General features: G+C 36.6%; 1 protein-coding gene and 1 long non-coding RNA gene across 2 annotated transcripts; one reads left to right on the top strand and one right to left on the bottom strand.

The window, feature by feature from the left end:
- The first annotated feature begins 13296 nt into the window (after positions 1-13296).
- LOC143539570 (uncharacterized) lies at positions 13297-14287 on the top strand. The gene is made up of 3 exons (XR_013136465.1): positions 13297-13374; positions 13476-13553; positions 13989-14287. It is a non-coding gene; the product is annotated as an uncharacterized LOC143539570 (long non-coding RNA).
- Positions 14288-19758: 5471 nt separating this feature from the next.
- On the bottom strand, positions 19759-21607 carry LOC143539569 (putative carbohydrate esterase At4g34215). The gene is made up of 2 exons (XM_077032853.1): positions 21012-21607; positions 19759-20067 (listed from the first exon to the last, which is right to left on the bottom strand). Exons 1-2 carry the CDS (start codon positions 21591-21593, stop codon positions 19840-19842), a joined length of 810 nt encoding a protein of 269 aa, XP_076888968.1. The 5' UTR covers positions 21594-21607; the 3' UTR covers positions 19759-19839.
- Between the last annotated feature and the right edge of the window lie 594 nt (positions 21608-22201).

The following is a 22201-nucleotide window of genomic DNA, read 5'->3' as shown; positions in this document are numbered from 1 at the left end:
ATGAGATTAGATGAAAAAATCACCCTCATCAACCATGTCATGATTTCTCATGAAATTTGGTTTTAATGGATGAATTTTATAAGTATCATTTGTCTTTTATTAAATTTTTATTTGCATTATAACAAAAGTTGTGAAAGTATATATTATTATCTAGTTCTATTTTATAAATGTTTCAATCCAGATATTGATAACAAATAATATAAGAGTTTAAGGTAAGAGTGACTTTTTGTTGGCTATGCAAACCTTATAACTGTCATAATGTAACTTAAGTATTGATACTAAATTCTGATTAATCTTCAGAATATTTAAGGTGTCATAAAGTGTAATTAAAAGATAGTTTATCATGGTTCTAATAACCTTAACATTTAAATTTGTCACTAACACTCATGTTAGTTATTTGTTGATTTCGGGTAAACATATAGAACTAGACTCAACAAATCATGTGTTAATGGGAATATTAGGATTAACAGACTTATATATCATTATTATACAACTATCAATTTTAGCCAGTTGTTCTTTTGAATTATGGATAGTCTTTTAATGTCTATGCCTAATCTAATGGCATATTTTTGCAATGGGACTTCTCCTTAAGAAACCTAAAGCTGGAAATAATACTTGTATTTTGTCTATTAACCTTAGAATTATCCTCTTATAGGTTTTAGTGGCAGTGAGTTGAATAACATCTTATTTCTAGCACCAGACATTTATTTTCGTGTACATATGTTGTTGATCAACACACTCATTTTCCTTTGGTACTTCTGAGTGTTATAGTTGATACTTAAGGCAACAAATTGTAATAATAGAAACTTTTAGTATGTAATGCATTAGAAAAGTGTACTTATTTCCATGTGTGATCCCTTAACTTTATGGGTCATGGTATTATACATTATGATGTATTCAATAATGTCATTTAACCTTATAGTTAGAACTTTTAAGCAGTGCATGAATCTTAGGAGTTATTTTGATTAGTCTTCGGAAAAACTAAATCTAGAATAACTCTAGTGATAGCATTTATTTATATAAGTTCTTGATTATCATTATCGTAAGAGACATTATGATTGACTCATTCTATTTGTTATGCTCCGGTTTTCAATGGAATAATTGTTATTATAAAGAGCAGTAAGATAGTCATATCATGTCTTAAGGGATAACTAAAACTAAGAAGAGCTAAATATTTTTGAAACTCTTTATGATGTAAAACTTATATTATGTTTTAATATTAGAGTGGACTATTTAGATGAGATAATTATTTATAGAAAATTATAGTGAGTAATGTTACGGGATATTAAGATAATACATATTAAAACTTATGATCATTAGATTAATGAAGGATCATTAATGTGAGGATCATTATATTTTATTGAAGATGTGATTTGTCTATTATTAACATCAAACTAATAGACTATAATTAAAAGTTCTACTTAAACAAAAAATAAATCACCTTTGGGCAGAAGTAAAATTTATTTAAGTATGTGTGCAAAACAATTGTATCCCATCACCTTTGGGCAGAAGTGATACTATTATTTTAATTATGCACGGGTTAGTTTTGCTAGATATAAATGTAACACGTCACCTTTGGGCAGAAGTGAGACATTTGTATCATGTTATGCAAAAACTAACAAAAAGCTTTCAATTAGACTTGAATGATATGGTAAATGTAACTATCACCTTTGGGCAGAAGTGATACATCAAAAGTTCATTCAAGTCAAGTCTTTATGTTTTGTAAAATTTTATAATGTTTAAGTATTTACAAAACATTTTAATGAGTTAATAGAAAAAATTTTCTGGGTAAAATTAAGGATTTCGTGAAATAACGTTTTCGGGTAAATTATAGTTTTCGGATGATATGTGTTTTTGGTTAATATGTTTTCGAGTATTATGGGTTTTCGGGTAAAGTAATGAGTTTTCGGAAAATTAGTGTGCTTGCGGGAAAAAGATTGGAAAACTATTCCAAAAAAAAATCCCGTATAAGGCCATAAAGTTTAAAATCCGAGAACTCTAAAATCCAAAAATTAATATTATCCTAATTAAATTGAAAACACAAAAAACATTAATAAAACCCATACAATTAATTCCGTAAACTAGTTGCCTAAACTGATTTCGAAATCTAAAAGGATAATAATAAGATTTGGTTCAAATCTTTTAAGTATTAACAATTATATCTATTTCCTATTTTAATGGGATTCAAATCTTTTTAGAAAATACTAAAACTTTTAATTAATTCAAGATTTGAAAAATTATATCCCTAAATTAACTTTAACAGATTTTTAATCCAGATTTGAACCAAAATATATTATAATTTTCAAAAATTTATGATGAACACGAAGAACATCGTTGAAAATTTTAATTATTAAACATATACAAAAACTGGAATCGAAATCTTTAAACATAATTTTAACAGAATTCGAAAATATTAGGGTTTATTAAATATGAATTTTAGCGATTTTAAACAATATCATATATTGTTTTCGTAATAAAACATGAAAAAGAAACCGAAAAACTTAGGGTTTATCATGTTTTAGTCCATGTCTTCTGATTCAATTTCAGATTTAGGGAAAACATGAAGAACTGATTAATCAACATCACTCTGATGCCAGTTGTTGATTAGTTCTTCATGTAAGCAATAGAAAACATGATAAATATTAAACCTATGAACCTGTTATAGCAAGGAGAGTAGTAACCGCAGCAGGGTATGATGTAGTCGACATGTTTGTCATATTGATCGAGTTCCCCTTTAGGATGTAGTTAAGGATGGTTAGGGTTCTTGAGAGGAACCCAATTTGGAAGAGAGAAGAGACACATGATTTCTTATTTGTGTGAGGTTAGGTTATAATGTTAATTTATTCTCTCTATATATACACCCAAGGGGAAACCCTTTATTAGCTATTAAGATTAATATGACCCATCAACAATTACTAAGCTAATATATAATAAAGTATAATAAATTATTTTGATTTATTATTATATAAATGATAATGATGACCATATAAATAAATATATAAAATATATTTATTCTTACATTATAATCATGTGTAAAGCATTCAAAAATATCAACATAATGCATTCTCAGTTTAGAAATTTTGTTATTGAATTTGATAGACTTAAACCTTTCCGAGGACATGTTGAAGATAGGAACTCTTGGAGAAGTAGAATTAAGGTTAAGGATTTTTAGGAAGAAAGGAATTCCTTAGGACTTCTATTTACCTTATTTTGGTCACATATATAGTATTATTATTATTATTAGTATCATTCTTCCCATATATATAATATTAGTATATTCTTTCCATATATTATTATTTTTATTATTATTACTGTTGAACTTGGATTTCCTCTGTATTGTTTTATATATATGTACTTTAGAGCTAAGGGTCTTTCTGGAAGCCACCTCTTTATCCCTTTGGATAGAGGTACGGTGTGCTCACATCCCACCCTCCCCAGACCCTACCTATAGCTTTGCTGTTGGTGGGACTTTACTGGGTATGATTGATTAATTGATCTTATTACTCATTGGGATATTATAAATTTAGGATCAGGATAATGAGCATTTTTGAGATTGAGAACTATGATAATCATTTTGGACCACAAAAAACCCAAAAATAAAAAAAATCATAAAATAAAATAAAAAACACAAAAATGAAAAAAGTAAAAAAAAAACAAAATTCTTGTTTTAACATCCCGGTTTCATAAAAAAAATAAAAAATAAAAAAAACTCGGTTTAGCTAAATTATATACACATATGTATAATATATACATACATGTACATTTACATGTTTTTATACACATATGTATAATTTAAAATAAATGATACTATACATATGTATATATTGCGTAACTAAAGATTAAATAAAATTATACATATGTGTATAATACGACATTTTTTGTTAATTTTAATGAAACCGGAATAAAATATAAGAATTTTGGTTTTTTTACTTTTTTAAAATTTTTGTATTTTTTTGTTTTGTGATTTTTTTAAATGCGTTTTTAGTTGTCCAAAATGATTTTCAAAGAAATCAATTTGCAAAGGGTTCTCTTAGATCTTTACCTATAAATTTATTCAAATCAATTAGATCAACTTTTCTACTTCGAGATATTTTTTTTGTTTAATTAACTATGTTATCTTTATTCTTTTAATTTTTTAAGATCTAAAGAAACGAAACCAATATATGCATATGTATATTTAGGGTCAAGTTATTCTACATAGAGTAATAAAAATGAGAAGTGTGAGAAGCCATAAATAATTGACATGTGTCAAGTGAGGACCAAAGGAAAAAGGGTATAAAGGTAATTGTACACATTTTCTCTCACCACATGCAATGCACATGTTAATACCCCCATCATTTTAGAACGTTTATAACTTTTTCGTATGATATTTTTTTTAAAAAAAAAGTTCATCATAATAACAAGCGTTTTTTTTATTTTTAATATGAGTATGATCTTTGTTATATAAAATTTAAAACAAAAATCACGTCATTATGTCTTTTCGCACACCATTTTGTCTTTTTCGCTTATCATTGTGTTTTTTTTGTCATTGTGTCTTTTCGCACACCATTGTGTCTTTTCGCTTATAATTGTGTCTTTTTTCATAATTGTATCTTTTCGCACACCATTGTGTTTTTTCGCTTATCATTGTGTCTTTTTTCGTCATTGTGTCTTCTCATACACCATTGTGTCTTTTCGCTTATCATCATGTCTTTTTTCATCATTGTGTCTTTTCGCACACCATTGTGTCTTTTTTCGCACACCATTGTGTCTTTTCACACAACATTGTGTTTTTTCGCTTATCATTGTGTCTTTTTTCGTCATTGTGTCATTTCGCACACAATTATGTCTTTTCGCTTATCATTGTGTCTTTTTTCGTCATTGTGTCTTTTCGCACACCATTGTGTCTTTTCGCTTATAATTGTGTCTTTTTTCGTCATTGTGTCTTCTCACACACCAATGTGTCTTTTCGCTTATCATTGTGTCTTTTTTCGTCATTGTGTCTTTTTTCTTCATTGTGTCTTTTCGCTTATCATCGTGTCTTTTTTCGTCATTGTGTCTTTTTTATTCATTGTGTCTTTTCGCACACCATTGTGTCTTTTCGCTTATCATTGTGTCTTTTTTCGTCATTGTGTCATTTCGCACACAATTATGTCTTTTCGCTTATCATTGTGTCTTTTTTCGTCATTGTGTCTTTTCGCACACCATTGTGTCTTTTCGCTTATAATTGTGTCTTTTTTCGTCATTGTGTCTTCTCACACACCAATGTGTCTTTTCGCTTATCATTGTGTCTTTTTTCGTCATTATGTCTTTTTTCTTCATTGTGTCTTTTCGCTTATCATCGTGTCTTTTTTCGTCATTGTGTCTTTTTTATTCATTGTGTCTTTTCGCACACCATTGTGTCTTTTCGCTTATCATTGTGTCTTTTTTCGTCATTGTGTCTTTTCGCACACCATTGTGTCTTTTTTCGCCATTAATAAATGTTACACAATAACTTGAAACGTAAAACACAATGGTGAATACGTATAAAACAATGACCTAAAACGTAAGACATAATGGCGAATACGTAACACACAATGGCCTAAAACGTAACACACAATGGTGAATATATATAACACAATGACTTGAAATGTAAAACACATTGGAAATAACATATTACACAATGACACAATGAACAACAAAAAAAAACAATTAAAAACCCATTAATTTTTTTTATATTTTTATATAACAATATGATACTCATATTAAAGATAAAAAAAACGCTTATTATTATGGTGAATTTTTTTAATAATGTCGTATGAAATAGTTATGGACATTTTAAAATGATGGGGGATTGGCATGTGCCTTGCATGTGGAGAGAGAAAGTAAACAAATGTGGGTTATTACCTTAATGCCATTTTCATCAATTTTTATTTATTAAATTAATCTCAGCCATTCAAATCTAAGATCAATGGACTGGATTTCTTCTCACCCTTCTCATTTTTATTGTCCTTTGTATTTTAACTTTACCCTAAATATAACTATATTTTAATTTAAAATAAGTAAACTCACGTGTTATTCGCATAATCTTTTTTAAATAACACAAGTTGTATAAAAAATACAAGTATTAAATAATTAAACATGTCAAGCGTGGTTCACGATCTCCTTGTACGTGTTTTAATTAATGTTTTAGGGAAAAATGTTTCAACAAAGTAGATAACCACCAAGCAATTGATTAATTAGTAAAAATCATTTTTGATATTTCAAACTTGTCTTTCATTCCGACGTTACACCAACCATATTGACCATAGTATTCATTAAACAAACAAACCTTCAAAATCAATTGTTTACAACACATTTATACTTCTAACTTAAGTATAACATGTATTAAATCATCACAAGCCTATATGAAACAATGATAACAAATTAAAATAATAAAATAGGAAGAGAGAGTCAGCGAGACATATCTATGAATAACGAAATCGAATACAAGAGATCGTGATGTTGATGATAATGATCGAAGACAACACAACAGGTGGGTAGATGGTAGGCCTTGTTTTAGTGGCTACACTCCAAAGAAAGTGAGAGAAAGGAAACAACAATTGGAGCAATTTTCTGATATTTTTCATAATGCAAAACTGGAATTTAAACATGCAACGAAACAGGGATCATCTCCCACGTTCCTTACTCTAAGGGAAACATGCACAACTAACTCTACCAATGTTCCTACGACTTAGTAAATAATGAGAAAAATCAGGGAATCATGTGATCATGTAGCTTGCACTTCAATCCACAAATCTGTTAGGCTTCCTTGTGTGACGCTTGGGCCGATTATATCCATCTGTTTCGTCTTGGGCTTGAGCAGCTGCTGTTGGGCCAGAGAGGTTCGTAACATCACCTCCCCTTGAAGAATTGGCATTGTCCTCAATGTCGGTAAAAACGGATAAAGTTGTTTCATTTTAGCTTCATCTTCTCATGTTGCATCTTCCAAAGGCATTTTTTCCCATTTAATAAGCAACTGCTTCTTGTTATCCTCATCAGTGCGAGAGTTCAAAACAACTTCAGTAGCTTCAAACTTGTCGAGAGAATCCGCTGGAGGATGACAAGTGCCATGACATTCTTTGAGTAAAGACACGTGAAAAATCGGATGGATCTTCAATGTAGGCGGTAATTCCAGTCGATATGCAACCTTGCCAATACGTTCCAAAATCTTATAAGGACCAAAAAAACGTTTGGAGAGCTTCTGATTTTTGCGATGTTGAACCGAGTGCTGCCGATACCGTTGTAACTTTAAGTACACGAAGTCGCCGATGTTAAACTCCTTCTCTAGACGTTTCTTGTTAGCCTGTGTTGTCATGCGAGTACGAGCTTGTTCGAGTGAAGACTTCAAAGTTGCCAATATGGTTTGATGGGTTGTTAAAGACAGATCGATTGAAGCATTTGTGTTGGAACCTGGAGTGTAGTCATGGATAGTGTTGACATCACGACCATACAAGGCCTTAAATGGTGACATGTTGATGGCGGTGTGATGAGAGGTGTTGTAGGAGAATTCAGCTAGAAACAGGAAACGCTCCCAGGAGGATGGTTTGTCAAAAACGAAGGCACAAAGGTAATTTTCCAAGCATCGATTGACGACCTCGGTTTGGCCATCCGTTTGAGGGTGGTAGGCACTGGAATGGAGAAGTTTGGTGCCCATTTGGCTGAAGAGAGCTTTCCAGAATTGACTCAAGAATGTCGGATCGCGATCCGACACGATGGTTTTAGGCAGACCGTTTAAGCGGTAAATGTCACGCATAAACAGCGTGGCCAAGGTGATTGCCGTGTAGTGAGTGGGTAACGGGATGAAGTGAGCGAACTTTGAAAGGCGATCAACGATGACCCATATTGTAGACTTCCCTTTCGAGATTGGTAGTTTGGTGATAAAATCCATGGAGAGATCTTGCCATGTATTGGTTGGTATTGGTAATGGTTGTAAAAGGCCATAAGGTTTGTGAGTTGGGGTTTTAATAACCTGACATATGGAGCAATCTTTGATAAACTTGGTCACATCCCGTTTCATGCCTAACCAAGTAAAGGAAGTGGACAGTCGCTTGAAAGTCGCATGAATGCCCGAGTGGCCGCCTAAAGTGGAAGAGTGAAATTCAGCCAATAAGTTGTGACGGATGGAGGGTAGAGGAGGAACCATGATGCGACCTTTCAAGAAGACAAGTACATCACGTACCACATGGTGAGGAAAGCCTGATGGATCAGTGGTCACCTGCTGGACCATATGCTGATCGTTTGGGTTGTTGGCGAAATAGGAGTGAATCTCATTTAGCCATAAAGCTGTTGGATGAGATAAAGCCAACATGGTTGGAAGATCAACCCGACTTAGTGCGTCCACAACGGTGTTTTCTTTACCGGGTTTGAAATGAATTTCGAAGTCATAACCGATGAGTTTGGTGACCCATTTCTGCTGCTCGGGGGTTTGAATGGTTTGTGTGAGTAGATGTTTGAGGCTATGGTGATCGGTGTAAATGCGAAATTTGCTACCCAAAAGATATTGACGCCACTTGCGTACCGATTCGGTGACTGCATATAGTTCTTTGGTATAGGTCGATTGACCTTGCATCGTGGAACACAACTTTTTTGAAAAGAAAGCAATGGGTCGATTTTGTTGGGATAAGACCGCACCGATTGCATAACCAGAAACGTCCGTGGTAATATCGAATGGTTGACTGAAATCAGGTAATGCTAGGGTAATGAGGTTTTGCATATGATTTTTCAAGGTAATGAAAGCAGATTGAGCAGTAGGTGACCAAGAAAACTCTTTTTGTTTCAAGATATCGGTTAACGCCGCGGCTATGTGAGCATACTTGGGAACAAAACGACGATAGTAGCCCGTAAGGCCGAGAAAGGCGCGCAAGGTAGTGAATGAGTGTGGAGTAGGCCATTTTTGAATTGAATCGATTTTATCTTGCTCAGGAGAGACACCCAAATAGGATATTTTATGACCCAAAAATGATATGTCAGAAACCGCAAAGGTACACTTTGAAGCCTTAGCATAGAAATGATGGGTGGTAAGAGCTTCAAATACAAACCGCAAGTGAGAGTAATGATCCGATTGGTTAGCACTGTAGATTAAGATATCGTCAAAGAAAACTAAGACGAAACGACGTAAAACGGGTCGGAACAGATCATTCATGGCGGCTTGGAAGGTGGACGGAGCGTTCGAGAGACCGAAAGGCATTACGAGAAATTCGTAATGGCCGTCGGAAGTGCGAAATGCAGTTTTGGGAATATCCTTTTCAGCAACACGAATTTGGTGGTAACTTGAGCGAAGGTCAATTTTGGAAAAAACTTTGGCACCATGCAGTTCATCCAATAATTCATCAATGGTGTGGATTGGAAAACGATCACGAATGGTCACCGCGTTTAGGGCGCGTAGTCGACACAAAAACGCCAAGTCCCGTCTTTTTTTTTAACGAGCAGGACATGTGATGAAAACGGACTTTGACTGGGGCGGATCACACTATCACGAAGCATCTCAGAGATGAGCTGGCTCATAATTTGGTTTTGAAAATGGGGATACCGGTAAGGCCGAACATTGACAGGTTTGGTGTCGGGAAGCAATGGAATTTGATGATCATGGGGACGGGATGGTGGAAGGCTGTGGGGAGTTTCAAAGAGTGTGGGAAAGGATTGAAGTAATTGGGTGAGTTGAGGATCTGAAGTGGGTGGTAGAGATGGTGTGGTTGAGGGAGATGAGTCCATGATGAGGACATGCATAGAAGCGACCGAATCATGGCGTAACATGGAGGTCAATGAGCGGTCGGAGTTTTTGCAACCGTTAATATTCGGTGGCTAAGCGGTCGGAGTTTTTGCAACCGTTGGCTAGGCGGTCAGAGTTTTTTTTGCAACCGTTGAGTTTTTTTGCAACTGTTGGCTAAGCGGTCGAAGTTTTTGCAACCGTTAATATTCGGTGGCTAAGCGGTCAGAGTTTTTGCAACCGTTGGCTAGGCGGTCAGAGTTTTTTTTGCAACCGTTGAGTTTTTTTGCAACCGTTGGCTAAGCGGTCGAAGTTTTTGCAACCGTTGGCTAGGCGGTCGGAGTCGGAGTTTTTTTTTGCAACCGGTGACTAGGCGGTCGGAATTTTTTTTGCAACCGGTGGCTAGGCCGTCGGAAATTTTGCAACCGGTGACTAGGCGGTCGGAATTTTTTTGCAACCGGTGGCTAGGCGGTCGGAAATTTTGCAACCGGTGATTTTGCGGTCGGAGTTTTATTAACCGTTTATTTTAAAAAAATTGATATGCTTCTACAAAAACAACTTTAATCTTGATATGTTTAAGTTTATAAATAATGATTTATTAATGACTATAAAAATATATTGTGTATATAATATCTGATATTGTGAAAGTTAAACGAGCCTAGTTGGTTATACGAGCCAGTCTTTGTGAAGGTTAAACGAGCTGAGCTCGAGCCTAGTTGAGCTTGGTCTCGGTTCAGCTCGGCTCGTTTCCACCCCTAAACAACACCAAAATCAAAAATATGGGGGCCTTTGCGTTGGTTATCTTTATTCGATTAACCCTTTTGGAATTATTTAATTATTGGACCAATTAATGAAAAAACTTGAAACAAGCTGAGTCTTATAAAGCATGAGCCTCAATTAAAAATCATTTAGTTAAACCCGAGCTTTTTTTGGGAAGATCGTTTGTGCTCGTAGAGCCTTAACAACCGTAGTGTAAAGCTCGAGTGTTAGAAAAGCGCTCAAAATGAGCCCTGCTCGAGCTCGAGTACGTCAAAAGCTAAGTCACGCTTCAGCAACACCACTACTCTTGTCCAGAATCCAGACCTACTGGGCAGTCTTTGACTTATCAGATTAGTTTACAATAATAGATCAGCTAAAAATAAATATCAGATAATCTAATGCGACTCGAGCACGGGTGCTAAGTGCTAAGGCCCGCAGAAAAGGAAAGTAACCAATACACTAGAGCAAAGGAATAATATAATAAAAAATAATATTACAGCATATTCATCGGTTATTATCATGTTCTCTGGTGAAATATTCTAACCTAATTGCCCCTAGCATCTGCTCCGACGATCTTCGCTGCCGTAAATCCGACGATCATCTCCACCACTGCCTACATCAGCCGTGAAGCATCACTCGGTATCTCTCTCTCCACCGATTAATTCTTCTGGTACGTTTATTTTCTCAGTCACTCATACAATACTATTTCGCAATTTCTTGCACAACAATCATTAATTGTTAGATTGACATGTTAGTTTATGAACGATTGTTAGCATTGACTATTAGGTTATGAACGATTGTTAGCATTAACGATTAGATTATGAATATAGATATGCTTTGCACAACAATCATCGGTTAGATGGAGTTGTGTGTCGCTCATATGCGATATCCATGATCCAGATCAGTCAAAGCTCTAATCTCTGGTTCATTTTGTTGAATTATGCCTTCTACTTGATTGTTGAATCAAATTTTGTGTATAATTGCTTTGTGTATTGATATTTGACCTAATTTTACTTTTAATTGATTGATCTGTAATTGAATTATTTAAGCTAAGTGTGAATGAAGATTTTGAATTCATTAGGTATTTAGCCAATTGATTTAGCGAAATAGTGTTACAGAATGTAGATATCTTGTAATTTTGCATAAAACATGGCGAAACACTGCTATCTTGGTTGAAAATTTGGAAATTATCGACATCAAACATATAATATCAATGTTTAGTGGTGAGGATGTAGCAGTAACAACAGAATACAAGTTGACTTTGAATGCTTATAACATAATTTTATACATAATAACATTATTACATAAATATATATTTATAATATTAATTAAATTTATATAAATAATAGGCTTGTTTAGGATCTCGAGCCATATTGAGCTCAATCAATGAAGCTTGGACTAAGTGTTCATGCTCGTTAAACAGGTGAATTTTTAGACTTAAGCTCGTTTACACTTGTTTAAGTCGAGCTTTTAGTAAGCCGATTTCAAGAAGCTCACGAGCGTCTTGGGTCGTTTTACTCCCTAATGGTAAGCACTTGAGTCCCTCTTCTTAGTATTGTATAAGGCACGTAAAGAGAGTGTCACTAACCTTAGCTTTTTGCAAGTAATGCATATGCTTGTCTTTTGTTGATATTTGTTGTTTTGACAAGACAGGAACACTCACATTTGATGACCCGAAAATTCTTGCTTCTTGTCAACTCCCCGATCGAAGGTGGTTACACGAACAGTACATGAATGGGATATTTTTGTCCGTGTCCGTTCATTAAGATAGTCAACAGGTTCGTGCGTTCGTGGTCGTTGTGTTTATTTAATTACATTATCAATGAATGGTGCTCGTTGTGTTTATTTAATTACATTATCAATAAGTTGTGAGTAGAAGTGTGCAGAAAAAAAACAAAAACCAAACAGCATCTGTAACCGGAAAAAACCAAAAAGAAGTGTGAAATCGGTTTTCTGTTCCACAAATCTTGCTTAGTCGGATAAGCAAAAGCAAACCGAAATCAAACAGAGAAACAAAAAATAACCTATTTAATCGGTTCGATAGACACATTTCAAATTTAGATCGATTCGGTTTTCAATTAGGGCCAAAAGTATTCAAAACCGAACAGAATTAACCAATATCCAAATCATTTCTAATTTGGATCGGTTTGGTTTGATTAAAAGAGTTCCAGTGCGAGCTCCACTCATTTAGAGTTCAATTTCTAAAGCTTGAGCTCGGCTAGTGAAAAGTTTTACATGCTCGGGCTCAGCTCGTTTATTATTTATTTTATTAATATATTTTTATAGAATATAATAAATATTAATTAATTATCTTTATCATACCTTTATAAAAAATAAATATTACTATAAATTATAAATTTAATACAGTAATGTAAATATATATAGAGCTCATTTATTTAAATTTATATAAATAATAGCGAGCCCAGCTCGATTCGAGTTGTTAACAAGCCAATATCGAGTAGCTCACAAGCGACCCGACTCGTTTACACCCCTACAGGGTATATACAGGTGAAAGAAGAGGGGGCTATGTGGCATACCTCTCTCTGAGTAATAAGCTGCTAAAAAGGTTTGAAACATAGGAAAACATGTATCCCGAGGTACTAACCTTGGATAATTTTGAACGTTTATTATTAGTTTTACTGTTTGATGTTATCATGACCATCATTTATCATGCATATAATTCAGGTTGGTTTCACAACTGATGCAAACCCATATTGATCAGTTGACGCAAACCCATACTGATCTTCAACCCGCATATTTTGTTAATATTTTTGATAGAATCATCATCTGCCTTCCACATTTTGGAAATCTTGATTTTTTCAATGTGAAATGACATTAGGGCCCCTGGGTGCCAGCGAGAATATGAAAGTCGTGCTGCTGTTAACACTGTTGTATTGCATCATAATCAGGTGTCTAATCCTTCTTGAAACTACATTATTTTCAGTTCGATTAAGTTTTGTTTCTATTAGATTTCTAACTTTGGTTCTGTGATGTATTGTTGGCTCTGAAGACTAAATTAATATCTGGTGACCAAAATAGCAATATTCGCGTATGGGACTTGACTGCAAATTCGTGCAGTTGTGAGCTGGTAGGCGATCTGTCATTTCATTTTCTTCTTGTTAACGTTTTTCAATTGTATGCTTAGGGTTTTGAATTCCTGACACAAAATACATGGGTTTAAACGGGTTCGGTTAGTTTTGTGTCAAACCTACCAAAAACATGTTTAGCTAAACGGCTAGGGTCTGGTCACACTGACTGGTTCGCAGGTTGGGCCGTTTGTTTTTTTGTTATTAAAAAACATGTTTTATAAGTTCAAAGAGAAACAAGCATCAAGTTTTATAGTTTAGATGTAATTGCTCTATATACATTTGTATTTTTGGAGTATTAATATGCAAAAAAACTAATTTATTTTTTTCGGGCTAGTTGCGCTGTTTTAATGATTTTGTCAGTTGGTTTGCATGTGTTGAGGTTTACTCTCTCTATGTACATTGCATGTATCAACAGCTGTTTGACTTTGACTCAGGTGCCAGAAGTTGATACAGCAGTGAGATCTCTGTCGGTTATGTGGGACGGAAGCTTGGTGGTTGCTGCAAACAACAAAGGAACATGTTACGTGTGGAGGTTATTGCGTGGAACACAGGTATTGCTTAGTCATGTGGCTTCATTTGGTTACAATGGAACTGGTTGAGCGGGTTATTATAGGGTATTAACGTGTTCGATCCTATTAATAAGCTTGTTAAATAGTTGAATGAGCATTTTTTTAATAAATTTTTTATTTATTAAATTAAATTTTGTATTTACATTTTAGGTATTATTAAATTTCGGATAAAAATGACCAAAAAATATAACATGCTATATGTATATATATAGACTAAATTATAAGTTATAAACGATCCTAGCATGAGGCTTACTTATCAAGCTCGAGATGGCTTGCGAGAGCTTAAACGGGTATATTAGTTATATAATTTTTATTCAATAAATTAAATATACATTTATATAATGATAATTATGATATATAAATTTAGGATAAAAATAACTTAATAATATAATATGTTATATATAAAAATAAGTATTTATAATATATATAAACCAATCAATAAATAAAAAATAACCCGCGCTTGAGCTCATGCGGGTTGAAGAAACACCATTGATTTTTACTCCCAAAACTCCCAAAACTAATCAATAAATAAAAAATGACCCGCGCTTGAGTTTGGGTTTTTACTCCCAAAACTCAGCTCGAGTTTGTTTGTTGGCCTTTTTGTCGTGAGGGGTTATGACAAGGGCTCGGATTGTCAAAGGAGCCCCATATGGGGAGGTGGGCACGGGAGGTGGACATGGTTGTCGGTTCGACATCATTTCTCGTGGTGGATTAATTGATGAGGGTGCTATGTCTAAGACCCTAGAAAATAGTGTGGGTTCGGTGGGTGTTTGGCCATGTCCTTTTAGGGGGTTCCATTGTTGCCCGGATGGACGGGCGGGGTCAAGGGGGATCTCTCGGTTAATGGCGCATATCAAACGACTTCATTTGTCGTCGGATGAGCGGAAAGGGACCCTACGGGACGCCATTTCCATGGATTGTGATTTATTTATTTCGGTTGGGGAGGCTTTTAAGGCCTCGGACCAGTGGCTATGTGGGGTGTGTATGCGTCCAAATGCTCTTAAACGGACGTGTCATCATGCTGATGGAGTCACCAAGTACAACGAGGGTGTGGGAGCTGTGGAGGAGTTTATTGTGGGGATTGATAAACCACATGTTATGAGGGATGTTGCTCCCTTGGGAGGGATAGTGGTGGATGAGGTTCTCCTTGATGCGTCTTCTCTCTTCCTATCACAACTGTTAAGAGCATCCCTCATAGTTGTCGTATGGCATTTGCTCAAGCGCTAACTACGGCTCTGGGTAAGGTGGTTGCTATGCCAGACTCTGTTGAGGCATGGGTGAAACTTTTCTTGTTACCGCGGTGCACGCTGCGTGTTTTCATACCTTCTAAACGTCAGGAGCGCAGGTCCGGTAATAGATTCGTCTTTGCAATGTCAAAGTATTCAACAAGCACTAGCAAGTTGGGGTGCTAAGGATGGTTTTGATGCGCTTATTTTATCCCTTTTTGCCACACCTATAGGGGTGAACTCGAGTCATGGGGAGCCTCTCGCTAAGCACGATGATGTTGCGGTATGCGCCAATGTGAAACAATGTTTACGAAAAGTGGCGGACGGGCATTTTACTGCCGCCATTAAAGTATTATGCTCTTCAGGGGGTTGCACCTTTCGGCAATGACACTTTGAAAGCGTTAGTGGCTAAGTATCCCAATTTTCCCCCGCCGGTTATGCCTGCTTCATTGCTTTCTGAGCCTCCTCTTGTTGTTGATGAAGATTGTGTGCTTGGATGCATTAAATCCTTCCCTAAAGGGACGTCATGCGGACGAGATGGATTGAGGGCACAACATATTTTGGATGCATTTTGTGGAGAGGGGTCGCCGATCGCTGTTGGGTTACTAAAGGCTACTACTGCGATGGTTAATTTATGTTTGGGGGGGAGATGCCCAAGGGTTTTGGCAGAGTTCATTGTGTCGGCTCCTCTCACACCGTTGCTCAAACCGGACAATGGGATTAGACCCATTGCCGTAGGTGCCATTTGGAGAAGATTGATCTCTAAGGTGGCTTTGAGGGGTGTTGGGAAAGACATTACTAAATACCTGTGCGACTTTCAGTTTGGGGTGGGAGTCCCTAGTGGTGCAGAGGCCGTTCTTCATAGCGCGAACAGGTTTTTAAGTAAGTTCCATTCTGATGGGTCATTGGCTATGCTTACTATTGATTTTTGTAATGCCTTCAACTTGGTGGATAGGACTGCCATTCTGAATGAGGTTCGGGCCCGATGTCCATCTATTTCCTTATGGGTGAACTTTTTATATGGGCAACCGGCCAGGCTATATGTGGGGGATGACCACATTTGGTCCACCACTGGGGTTCAGCAGGGGGACCCTTTGGGACCTCTTCTTTTCGCCTTAGTTCTGCACCCACTTATTCATCTAGTCCAGAGTTCCTGTAAGCTTCTCTTTTATGCTTGGTACCTAGATGATGGTACAATTATTGGGGACTCTAAAGAGGTTGCCAAAAATTTAGATATTATCAGGTCGGAGGGTCCCCGCCTGGGCCTTGAACTTAATATTAAGAAAACCGAAGTATTTTGGCCGTCGTACAATGGGGTTAAGGTGCAGGAGGGGGTGTTTCCCTGTGAGATTGGAAGACCGGTGCTAGGTGTGAAACTCCTCGGGGGAGCCGTTAGCCGGGATGCTGGGTTCATCAGTGAACTTGCTATGAAAAGGGCTTCGCGAGCTGTGGAGTTGATGAGCTATCTCCCGCATTTGCGGGACCCTCAATGCGAGCTCCTTTTGCTCCGCTCATGTATGGGAGTTGGAAAGTTGTTGTTTGGTCTCAGAACATGCCAACATGTGTATGTAGGGGAAGCAGTTTCCGTGTTTGACAATGGCCTTCGGGGGGCGATTGAGGACATCGTGGTTTGTGGTGGTCCCTTCTTTGGAGATTTTCAATGAAGGTTGGCATCACTTCCGACTCGTTTTGGAGGTTTGGGTTTATGTTCAGCTTCAGACGTTTCTACTTATGCGTTTGTGGCCTCGAGGGCGCAATCTTGGGAATTACAAGACCACATTCTTCGAGGTTGTGGTATTGATGGGTTTGACTCTGATTATGGGAGTGCGATAGATCGGTTGCACATTTCACTTCCCGATTTTGACATTAGCGGTTTCTCTAATAAAGACATCGCCCCCCCTAAAGCCCAACATGCTTTGGCGAGTGCCCTTTATAGTGGAATCATCAAGAGTTTGGAAATGAAGTTTGATTTATCCCCTCGTCAGAAAGCAGTGTTTGAGTGTCTTCGGGCTCCTCGGGCTCAAGATTTCTTAAGTGTTCTCCCTATTGAAGGATTGGGCCAACATATGTCGGATTTGGAGTACCGGGCCATCCTGAAGTATCGGTTAATGATCCCTTTGTTTCCGGTAGATGAGCCCGTGCCCGGTTTGCCGTAAGGTTTGTTTGGATTCTTTTGGCGAGCATGCGGTTCACTGCAAAGAGTTGCCTGGGTTTAAGTACAGGCATGATTTGGTGAGGGATGTTCTATGCGATGTTCTTAAACGAGCCAGAATTTCGGCTAAAAAGGAAGCCCCCGTAAACTTTCTTACGGATCCTCAAGAAGGAAGATCTACATTACGACCGGCCGATATACTTGTTTTTGGGTGGGTAGGGGGGAAACACGCTTGTGTCGACCTCACAGGAGTGTCCCCTCTTGTTGGGATTAGGGACACTGGATTTGTAGCAGGCCAGGCAGTATTGAAGGCGGCATCGGGCAAGGTTGCTAAACACGAGAGAGCTTGTTTGGAGAATCAACACGTGTTTATCCCCTTTGCCTTTGACACTTTTGGTTTCTTAGCTCCGGATGCCGTGGACCTTTTGAATAGGGTTCAGAAAGTTATGTATAGTAACGTATCAGCCCATAAGAATCAAAACTTTGTTTTTAGTCGGATTGGGTTTGCTATCCTAAAGGGGGTTGCGGCGCAGCTTGTTGCCCGCTTACCTACCACTTCATTGTAAATTGTTTGGATGTTTCTATGAAATATAAAAGGAGCCGATTTATTTCTTTAACCTCTATACATTGGTTGTTTTGTAGATTGAAAAGTTAAAGATGGTTATCAAGGAGCTCATCAAGGAAAAGATAAAAGAGGAAAAGAATGTTAAATGAAATTATTGAAGAGTTATGAATGAAAAGGAAAAAAGATAAGGCACATAAAGATTCTATACACAATATGATGACAAATTGAAGTAATGCTAGTAACTACAGTTAAAAATTTAAACACTTTAGTTTGGATGTTTAATATGTTAGGGTAACTCATATTTGACATTTTAATTTGTAATGCTAAATTGAATGTTTTTTATATAATTTTGAAACTTGGATAAATGCATGTTTATAATAATATGACTATTAGCAGATTTAATATATAAAAATTACTGAAACAGAAAATATAATATAAAAATATAATTTGGTATGGTGGCAGGATTTGCGACCGTTCTAACAGTAGCAAGAGTTGCTACCACTCTTATGGTAGCAGGATTTGCGACCGTTCTAACAGTAGCAAAAGTTGCGACGACCGCTTTTTGATAGCAAGACTTGCGATAGCTCTTTGGTGGCAAAAAGTGACTGATTTGCGACTGTTTTTTTGGTAGCCAAATATGGTCGCAAATGTGTAGAAACGGTTGCAAATTGGTCGCAATAGGGCTTTTGCGACGTGTGTTTTTCCCACAGCAGTTTTGGTCGCAACATGGTCGCAACATGGTCGCAACATGGTCGCAACATGGTCGCAACATGGTCGCAACATGGTCGCAACATGGTCGCAACATGGCATTTGCTACCATTTGCGAACGGAGATGCTGTCGCAAAAACTCATTTTCTAGTAGTGAAAGTAGTTATATGATCGAGTCGTGCCATGTGCTTTGATGTTGGTTACGACCTGCTATAGTTGGTAGGTCGTGCGCGTACACTTGATCTTTATGTGAGGTTACCCTTCGCATTTTGGTTCTAGCATTGAAAGCATTAATTTATTGGCGTGGCAGAATTGGAGGACGGCAGGGGCGAGATTCTCCCCTTGCAACCTTTGTTGCAGCCATGGCGTTCTAATGGACAAAATTGAGCCTAACAGGCCGGTCAACAAATGTATCAAAAATGATGTATTTTTGTTGATATTTGGACATCCTTAACCCGTTAAGTATGATATTTGGACGTGTCAAGTATGGTATTTGGCTGCAAGTTTAATCTTAAGGTACAAGTCCATCTGCACATCGACTTTGATAATTGTATGTATATAAATTCGGTTTCCTATGGGTTCCAATCTGGAACCCTAGGCGACGATGGACTGTTACATTTACGAGTTGCAGGTATCCTTGGGGAGTGATGTGGTGGTGGATTGTTGTGTTCCAACACTAGCTGACATGATTGTTTCTAGAGCTTTATAGGTGATGTTGTTTGAGCCTATTTGGTTCTTATTTTTATAGCGTAAACGTGTTAAACACTGTAACTTTTGTAACACTATTATTTAAAACAATGATGGTTTCCTGAGATTTATAGGCGATGATGTTGTTTGAGCCTATTTAGTTCCTATTTTTTTATAGCTTGAATGGGGTAAAAATTGTGTGAACCTGTTGTGTTCAACCTAGATTATGTATATGATACACATTGGATCACAGACTCGCATAATCTTCATGAAATGAAAATAACTATTGCTCTTTAATTAATTTGAAATATAACAAACCATGTCACCCATGACCCAACCAAACTAATTCATTCAGATATATAGACCTCCTACATATTACTAGGGGCTTGGCGTATCGTTCGTTGGTGAGACCATATGTTCTTGCATGAGGAAGGCATCAGCTAGCATCCGACCAAGACGGGCCTCAGCCTGGGTGCTAAGGTGCAGATTATCTTGTAGCAACGGCAAGCCCTTGGCATCTACACACCTAACATTCTGAAGCTTGATTCCCAATTGTGCTTTTCTCACTGTGTCCACTAAGGGTCCTTGACCGGATGTTATAGCTACCTGGATCAATAACAACCCATGTCTTTACCACTTGTCAAGAAGTTTTATAAACAAAGAAAAGAAAAGAAAATGAATTAAGGGGAGAAAATAAAATGAAAGAAATGGAAATATATAATTGTAACTTCATGTTCTAGAGTTCGATGGAAATGAAAAGAAATGCAATAATTTTGAAGGGAGTTAGAAGAAAAGATTACTTGTTCTCTTCAAATCCGTTCATAAGTAATAGAATATATATTGTCTATATTTATCTTGTTTTATAATTGATACGCAAATCCCTTCTGAAAATATGGGATAAACCTTGTATTTATATATTGTATCATTGAATGGAATGAGAGGAAATCAATTGAGAGGCAATCAATTATAAAACAAGATAAATATAGACAATATATATTCTATTAATAAGAGAATCATTAAAAGATATAATTTATTTTCTTCCCACTTTTTTCCATTAAAAAAGTCAGAAACACAAATGGATTTCAGTATTTATTTTTTTTGTTTCATTCCACTTCTATCTTTAAAATAACTTCTATGAAAAACTAAACGTAACTCTTTTAACCACACGATATACAAAAAAAACAAAAAAAAAACATAGTTCGGTGACACATGGCACGCCAGTAAATAAGACATTGCATCCACTGAAGTGACGACACGTGGTAAAGCTAATGGAACGGCGACATGTAGCCGCACTATTTATGATTTCAAGTACACATAGCATAGTTTAATTAGTAAGTTGTAAGTTATGGCAAATGATAGTAAACACTAATCATAACCATTTTAAGTACACTGCATACCTCCTTTTTATACTTTCAAAATTCAAATTGTCAAGATAATATTTTTATGGATGTAAAATTGTCACAAAGTCATATGTACCACATCAATGAAATCAAAAGCAACATATTTGTAATTTTATCATTAACAGGTTGTAGGCAAACAAAAACACTCACATGTACAATTGGGAGTAAAGGAGATCCAAGATCCAGACGCAGATTATTAAACAAGTTCACCAACCGTCTCTTATACTTCCTAGCATCCACTTCACTCACCGTATCACTCTCCCCTTGAAACCACAACACCCCTCGAACCAAACCACCATCTCTCCGGGCCACATCAGCCCTCTTCAACACCTGCCTATACAACACCCTCTTTCTACCCCAGTCACTGATCTTGGTCCCCATGGGACCACCAACCGCACACGGAACCAAACCCAACGGACCCAGCTTCGGATCCTTTAACAACACCCTGTTAGCAAATGCCATCCCGGGGCCCACCCCACATGTGGCCTGTACATCAATGTCCTTGTGGAGTGGCTCATGGGCTTCGACCCATGTGAGGTTAGCGGTTAGTCTGAGGATTGATGGGTTGGGTTGGGATTCAAGTGGAACCACGCCGTCCCATGTGTTGTTGATTACTCCGCCTCGGCCGGACATGTTGCTTTGTCCGGCGAGTATGATTATGGTCTTTACTTTGGATGTGGAAGCATAGGTGCCGGCTAGATGGAAAACTAGTAGGTAGAGGAAGGCTAGCATTGTTTTTTTGTTTATTGTTGGGGACAGTTTGTGGCCTGTCTCGTTGTTATCTTTATTTTGTATGGTCTTTTAATCTCACGTATCTCAAGATTTTCGGATATTCAAAAATGGAATCCTAGAAAGTAATGTCAATTTTTTTTAAGTATTATATAAGGTTATGGAGTATACTCTAATCCATCTTAATTTCACATAAGCTCTACATTATCATTTTTTTTCTCTTTCACTCTATATCATCCAAAGGAAATGGTTTAACCCATAATTAATATAACAAATCAACTAGTAATCAATACATCATTAATACATATTGCTCATTTTAACCCAACCCATGGACATTTTTAACACACTTAACACAAGAGGGGAGTGGTTTAATCCACCTTTAAAGTGCTATGTCACTTTAACCTATGTAGAGGTTAGAGTATACCCCATGGCCTAAGGGTCAAGTTATTCTACAAAGGGTTACAAAAATGAGAAGTGTGAGAAGCAATAAATAATTGACATGTGTCAAGTGTGGACCAAAAGAAAAAGGGTATAGAGGTAATTATACACATTTTCTCTCTCCATGTGCAAGACACATATTAATACCCTCATCATTTTAGAACGTTTATAAC

Source organism: Bidens hawaiensis, unplaced genomic scaffold (assembly GCF_021521415.1).
Source record: "Bidens hawaiensis isolate Kalapana, Puna unplaced genomic scaffold, B.hawaiensis_p1.1 tig00011949_1, whole genome shotgun sequence".
NCBI lineage: Eukaryota > Viridiplantae > Streptophyta > Magnoliopsida > Asterales > Asteraceae > Bidens > Bidens hawaiensis.
This window is presented reverse-complemented; position numbering and strand designations above follow the sequence as displayed.